Here is a 7658-nt window from a genome sequence, read left to right as displayed (position 1 = left end):
AAACCCGAGCTAAAAACAGAATGTGATGGTTTGATCAAGCCACTGCTATCAAAACCACTTAAACAGGTTTTGGAAAACACAAAAAACTATTTCCGGTCACATTCTCTCATACTTTTATTACAACACAACAGCAAAATTAGCATGTAAAGTTCATTTCTAATATACAAATATACATACTATATATAATTTTTTGCTATTTCTATGCATACATTAATATATTATACAAAAGTAACAAATTTTTTTTCTTAACTTACACTTGGTTGAAATATGATTTGTAAACATATATAATTATCAAATAGCAAATAAATGCTCTGAAAATAAATGCAAATTTTGCTAATTACAAAATTCTTGATGTTGGATGTAAACAATGTACCAAACTATGCAATGCCAAAATACATAACTGTACAGAGTGCTTGAGCATTTTAACCCATGACTTCCCAGAGTCCCTGTAGTGTGAATCCATCCTTCAGTTTCTCTATAGCCAGACCCAGCTCTTCAGAAAACACCGGCTCACGATCGTGTTGCTTAAGGAGAGGAAAGAAATACGTCATTTAAAAGGATAGCAGATAGACATACAGATGGATAGATAGATGGACAGACAATAGATTTACCTTATTTCCATCTGCAAAATAAGCCTTGAGATGAAAAAGAGATAAAAATCAGTGATTATACATGTAATAAAATCTTAGATAATAGATCATTTCCAATGTCAGAATCATCAGACCTCTCTGTGTAAACATTGTTGATACCTGGCAACAAATGTCTGTGTTGGTGGGACATTGTGAGTCGTGGCTTAAGCCGTCAGCTATTTTCAGCATGTGAGACAGACTATGTGGTGAAAGCAGAGCGTCATTATCTCTGAGAGTAGCATATGAGGTAAAACTCACGGTAAAAGCATCGGTGTGCTCATCCGGCTCGATCTCCACGTCATCAGGCGGCTGCTCTACGGTCAGCTCTTCCAGAGGCTGAGGCTGAGAAGAAAGCTCATTTATTTGTATATTATTTATGGGCCATTTGCCTTTGATTTACAGAAAAGTGGAGGCAACGGTAACAGAGATGCACCTCGGCTAATGGTGTTTTAGATACAACGCAGAACGGAGAGCACCCGTTAAAAGTATAGACTAACAATACAGTTTCAAAACAACTGTTTTCAATATTATCACACATTACACTACACATGAACACAAATATTTGTTACTACCTTTTCTTCCATCTCATATTCCACTCCAAAAATGGGGTTCGCAGAGTACACTTTGTGTAAGGAGTTGATTTCCTTCACTGCATCTTGTAACTTGTCCATTGGATCGATCTTGAAACCCAGCACATATCCTCCTGTCTGAGAGATGAAAGAAAAAAAGAAAATAAATCACAAAATGTTGCCTTCAATTCACACCAGGAAATTAAATCCACATGAACAACAGTTCCAATGTTTGGGGTCGGTAAGTGTTTTTGGAAAGAAGTTTCTAGTGCTCACCAAGGCTGCATTTTATTTATTACAGTAAAAACAGTAATATTGTGAAATATTATCACAATTTAAACGTTTTTTTTTATTTATTATAATATATTTTAAAATGTAATTTATTCCTGTGATCAAAGTTGAATTTTCAGCATCATTACTCTAGTCTTCAGTGTCACATGATCCTTCAGAAATCATTCTGATATGATGATTTGTACGGAAGCGTATTGCATTCACTTGAGGAAAAATAATCTACTCTGTTTTTATGAATTAACGAGTTAATTATCTCAGAATTACGAGATAATTTTTCATGAAAAAAAGTTTTTGCTCTGTTTTTCTGAATTAACGAGTTAATTATCTCAGAATTACGAGATAATTTTTCTTGAAATAAAATGTATTTGCTCTGTTTTTCTGAATTATTGAGGTAATTACCTCAGAATTATGAGATCATTTTTCATACAAAATATTTGCTGTTTTTCTGAATAAATGACTTAATTATCTCATAATTCTGAGATAATTAACTCAATAATTCAGAAAAACAGAGCAAAAACTTTTATTCATTAAAAAGTATCTCGTAATTCTGAGATAATTAACTCGTTAATTCAGAAAAACAGAACAAAATATTTTTTTTATGAAAGATGATCTCATAATTCTGAGATAATTAACTCAATTCAGAAAAACAGAGCAAAAACTTTTTATTCATGAAAAATTATCTCGTAATTCTGAGATAATTAACTCGTTAATTCAGAAAAACAGAGTAGATTATTTTTCCTCAAGTGAATGCAATACGCTTCCGTAGATTTGCTACTCTTTTCTTATTATTATCAATGTTGAAAACAGTTGTGCTGCTTAATATTTTTATGGAAAACATGATACATATTTTTCAGGATTCAAAAGAACGGCATTTATATGAAATAGAAATCTTGTAACATTATAAATATCACTCATCAATGTCATTGCATCCTTGCTAAATAAATGATTTTTTTTTTGCAGTTTTGAACAATAGCGCACAAATACCTTATTTTATTCTTTACCAAATCAAATAATAATAATCATTTTAAGAATAATTATGCATTAAATAAAAATGTTGGTGACATTATAGGTGTTTTTTTCTGGAGATCTGGATCCTGGTCCACATTTACCTGTTGAGAGCTCTCAATCACAAGAGCTAGTCCAAACTTAGAGTCTCTAATCCTTATGGAGCGCTTCAAACAAAGGGATGAGAAAAGAAAGCATGTTTTTTTATAACTCATTACTGAGGGCTCATTCTTTGACTTTTTTGAAGCAGAAGAAACACTCACAATTTGCAGATAGGGAATGCTGACATTGAAGCTCTCGTTCATGTTGGCATGCCACACTATCCTCACGTTAGTAATGAAGAACGTTCCAAGATTACCCTGAAACACAAGGTGATGCTTAGTTGCTCTCCTCTCGTGTGAATTACACATCCTTCCCTCGTGAGTCAAAATGACCCGACGCATTAAAAAAAATAAAATTTTATAATAATAATTGGTCCAGAATGCTTATATCATTTCATTCTGATAATATATATATATATTTTTTTTTTTTATGCAATTTTTCTGGGAGATTTTTTTGTTATTTATTATTTTATTTACCTCTAAATTACTCAATTTTAACAATAATGAAATTTTAACAATAAAAATAAGCACATTCTACACATTCTTTCACTTAAACACAAAATAACTGCAAATAAAATAAAACATTCAGTTAAAAGAAATCATGCATTGGGTTTCTCTGCTGACCTTTTGAGGAGAGAAAATATTATATAACATGGCATTTCATGACTATTGCTACTAGATGGCCTTAAAGCTCTACATGGAGCAAATGTGCATTTGATCTTTTTTTTTTTAATTGAAAAGAAAAAACACATTGCCCCATTATATGCCCCCCCATTTATTTTTAAGGCAATTTCTCAGAGTGTGTTTGTCTGTACATGTGTGTGTATGCATGCGAGCGTTCTGCATTGGGGATGTTTTATGGTGTCATCCCTTCATCTGTGCGTGTGTGTGTTCTGGGTTGAGCCAGATTTGAAATAAAAAAGCATTTTCCCCATTTCCCATTCATTCCTATGGGGGTCAAATTGACCCATGAGGAAAGGATTTATTACTATTTTTATTACATCCACAAAATCACCTTGAATCCAGTAATTTTTTGTGTGCGTATTCCAATTTCAAGTGTGACAAAACTAACCTCTCCAATGAACACTCAACTTTTAAGAAAAATGAGGAAAGTATAAAGGTTAAGGTCACAACAACAGGCTTTAAATTCCTACTAAAACAATAAATAATAATACTGTAAACAATCCACTGTAAATACCTGATCACTAGACAGGTTCCAGACTCCATTAATCTTGTCATAGACCTGCTCTTGTGGCAGAAGCCTCAGCTGCTTATTCTGAATAAGAGCTCCTCTAAGCTTCAGATCCCGATACATTTTGGAAGTCTCATAAGCTCTGCAAGAAAAATAAATAATTAGTCTGATAACTTTTCTATATACCTTATTGTATCTAATACTTTACATGTCCTAGTAATATTATTTGGGTCAACTAAACAAATAAAAGTAAATGAATAAATGTATTCTATTGACAATCCAATAATTTCAACATGATCATTTGTTTTTTTTAGCTATTTGTCCAATGTTTTATCTTGTGCAAAATTGCATTTCCTTTTATTGACACTTTCCTATAATAATATTTCTTCTGTTATTATAAAAAGGTGACCATATATATTTTTTTATTTTTTATTTTTTTAAGTTACTCATTATGTACATTTATACTAAATCCAACCAATCGTTTATCTTTTGTTTTATCTTTTGTGTGCTGTGCTAAATAAATATAGCTTGTCGCTCTTTAATCTTACAATACATACTCATGACTACATCTTATTACATTTTTAAAATGACTAAAACATATTTTGTTCTAACTCCTGTTCAAAATACATAAAAAATATGGCATTTAATATTATGCAATTCACAGAGTGTTTTCTAGATTAAACTCCAGATCTCGCTATGCTGTAGATTTAAAGATTAGTCTGTTAATGAACAAAAACAAAGCCAATATGCCAACTCAAATTTAAAAAAAGAAAAGAAAAAGAAAAACTGTCACTCATCTTGTCATCATGTATAACACAAGTACCTGTGAACAGCAATGACAGATGTAAACAGTCTCGGACTTCCTGGAACCACGTTCGTGAATATGAACTCAAATCTAGTGTTATTAGATTTGGTTAATATGTAAAGCGCTTCGGTCTGACCTCTCAGTTTCTGGAAAAAAAGGGGGAATTTGACATCATCTATATGGGCTATTAAAAAAGTGCTTCTGATGTGAAGGAACATGAAGGAAGAAGACGACTCACTGAATTTGCTGTCCTCGTGGTGATATTAATAATACAGTTGTATCCCACAGCTGTTAATAAACACAAAAGACAGAATGTGTCAGATAATGATTGACGGTTCTGCCATAGAGTTCAATAGAGGGCGACAAAGGCTCTCTATGAAGAGCTGCAACAGAGATTATTATTTAATATTACTCAAATACTCACACAAATTGACTCTTGGCAGTGCCAACGAATGCCAGATTATCCTCAAATTGGTCACCAGGAGTCTTCCTATATGAAGACAAAACAAGACGTGACATTACAATAACCAAAACAATATACAATATAAACAAGACAATTAAAGGGATACTCCACTTTTTTTGGAAATAGGCTCATTTTACAACTCTCCCAGAGTTAAACAGTTGAGTTTTACCGTTTTCAAATCCATTCAGCCGATCTCCGGGTCTGGCGGTACCACTTTTAGCATAGCTTAGCATAGATCATTGAATCGGACAAGACCGTTAGCATCTCTCTCAAAAAAATGACCAAAGAGTTTCGATATTTTTCCTATTTAAAACTTGACTCTTCTGTAGTTACATCGTGTACTAAGACCGACGGAAAATGTAAAGTTGCGATTTTCTAGTCTGATATGGCTAGGAACTATACTCTCATTCCTGGGTGCAGCAGGCGTAATGATATGACGCAGCGCCTGAAAATAGGTCTAATAGGTTAGACAAACTTAGTCCCGGTCACGTTGGAATTTACCGAGCTGGGGACTATTTTCAGGCGCTGCGTCATATCATTACGCCTGCTGGACTCATGGTATGGCAGCAAAGTTTCTTGATTATTACGCAGGAATGAGAGTATAGTTCCTAGCCATATCAGCCTAGAAAATCGCAACTTTTCATTTTCCGTCGGTCTTAGTACACGATGTAACTACAGAAGAGTCAAGTTTTAAATAGGAAAAATATCTAAACTCTTTGGTCATTTTTTTGAGAGAGATGCTAATGGTCCTGTCTGATTCAATGATCTATGCTAAGCTATGCTAAAAGTGGTACCGCCAGACCCGGAGTTCGGCTGAATGGATTCGAAAACGGTAAAACTCAACTGTTTAACTCTGGGGGAGTTGTAAAATGAGCCTATTTCCAAAAAAAGTGGAGTATCCCTTTAATGATATTTTACATGACAATAATCTAATAAAAAACCAACAAAGGTAACCACAAGTTATTAGGATGAAATGGCCACATTTAATCACCTCTATCGCCATTATTTCCCTTTGTGTCCTCGATGGAATCCAGGCAGTCGATGAGCGCTTCACCCGGCCTGGTTTTCATCTGCCTTAAAAGAAACATAAAATCACTTGCTGTCGTCTGAGAGGAAAATAAAACACTAACCTAAGTTTAGTCCCAGACTAAAATGCGTGTTTGAGCTGTTTTAACTGAAAGCAACTTACACTGTCATATCTTAAAATCTGTCACTGCCATTGTTTTGTCTCAAGATGCACACCAGTAAAAGGAACGTTCATAAAAGCTACTTAAATGTCCTAATTAAACTAAGGCCTAATCCTGGCTTAATCTAAGTCTTACCTGTGAAACCAGGCCTAATTGGGTTATTTTACAGTAAAGTACAGATACTCTATCATGATTTTATAAAGACTGATCATTGAAAAGAGGATGCTTGTATAAAGCATTTTTTCTAGGAAGTGCCTTTGCAACATATTTTGCACATGTAATGAAAATAAAGTGTAAAACAGTATCAAATTAAAATGTAAAAAAAGTGTGACAATCCTGAAGCCATGATTTTTACATTATATTTTTATATTTATTTATGTTTTAATCATACATAATAGTATTATTTTAGTATTTATACTATAATATTTGTTATTAATATTTTGAATTAGCCTTTATTTTTGTATTTAATTTTTTTTTTGTGCTTTTGTATTTTTTTTTATATTACTATTTAGGATTAATTTATTTTTGCTATTTATTTCCAGATTCCAGAATTTCCCATTTTAGTGTTTCAACTTGAACTTATTTCAGTTAGTTGCCAAGACACATTTTCTAATTTTCGTTTAGTTTGTTTTTCATCTAATACTTATATTTATTTTTTCAGTTTTATTTAAATTAACACAAATGTTTTTAATAGTTTTAGTGAACATTTACAATAATAACCCTGGTGATAGTTTAACTATATGTTAAACACCTTATCACTTTATCACTTTTAAAATCATTGACTGACTCAAATGCATGAATGATTAATGTAAACAAACATGAACGTTTCATGAATGCATCATATGGAAACACTTGTACGGTTCATTACATCCATCCTGCTAGTTCACTGTTAATGTAACTGTATCTGATTTAATGAATTCATGTCATTAGCTTCTCAGCTAGTAGATTAGCGCAAGGACTTACTGCGGAGTGATGTCAAACCTCACGTCTCTGTCCTCCCAGAGTGCGTCTAACACTGACGCCATGATCAATCAGCGTTTTTATAAGCGAATTAAACCAAAGTAAATATGTTTTTCCTCTGATAAGAACTGAAACCCTCTCACTCGCTCCGTAAGAGGATTTAGCACAGAGCAGAGCGTCTTCACGTCACCACGGTAACATCAGTGAGTACGGCGGGCCGCGAGGGACAAACTTCGAAGATCTCAAAGTAGAGCTATTCAATTTTAGTGGGCTTCGAAGTCCAAATGAACTCACTCAAATAAGAGAACACATCACAAAACCATTCCTTTATTACTATATATGAATACTTTTATATGCTTATACATATTATAGTATATACTAGCTATATTAAGCTGTCAGGATTGATTATGTTTAAATCAGCTATCTGCATTAGGCTAGATTATTATATGATCGGTA

General features: G+C 33.1%; 1 protein-coding gene across 1 annotated transcript; it reads right to left on the bottom strand.

Moving 5' to 3' along the window:
• Positions 1 to 97: 97 nt before the first annotated feature.
• bbs5 (Bardet-Biedl syndrome 5) lies at positions 98 to 7410 on the bottom strand. Its single transcript, XM_084422367.1, has 12 exons — positions 7206 to 7410; positions 6047 to 6129; positions 5017 to 5082; positions 4831 to 4880; positions 4611 to 4738; positions 3794 to 3929; positions 2758 to 2853; positions 2599 to 2661; positions 1202 to 1336; positions 888 to 971; positions 612 to 635; positions 98 to 524 (listed from the first exon to the last, which is right to left on the bottom strand). Exons 1-12 carry the CDS (start codon positions 7265 to 7267, stop codon positions 423 to 425), a joined length of 1029 nt encoding a protein of 342 aa, XP_084278493.1. The 5' UTR covers positions 7268 to 7410; the 3' UTR covers positions 98 to 422.
• Between the last annotated feature and the right edge of the window lie 248 nt (positions 7411 to 7658).

This window comes from Rutilus rutilus, assembly GCF_951802725.1.
Source record: "Rutilus rutilus genome assembly, chromosome: 10".
In the NCBI taxonomy this organism is placed as follows: domain Eukaryota; kingdom Metazoa; phylum Chordata; class Actinopteri; order Cypriniformes; family Leuciscidae; genus Rutilus; species Rutilus rutilus.
The sequence above is the reverse complement of the archived record's forward strand: the minus strand, read 5'-3'. Positions and strand labels throughout refer to the sequence as shown.

What these genes read in the sequence shown, in the direction of transcription:
- bbs5 (XM_084422367.1), bottom strand. Translation starts at nt 7,267, where the DNA reads ATGGCGTCAGTGTTAGACGCACTCTGGGAGGACAGAGACGTGAGGTTT. An exon ending in GCATTCCCTATCTGCAAATT is followed by an intron (nt 2,662 to 2,757) that starts GTGAGTGTTTCT and finishes CTTTGTTTGAAG; the next exon opens with CGCTCCATAAGGATTAGAGA. An exon ending in AATATGAGATGGAAGAAAAG is followed by an intron (nt 972 to 1,201) that starts GTAGTAACAAAT and finishes CTTTCTTCTCAG; the next exon opens with CCTCAGCCTCTGGAAGAGCT.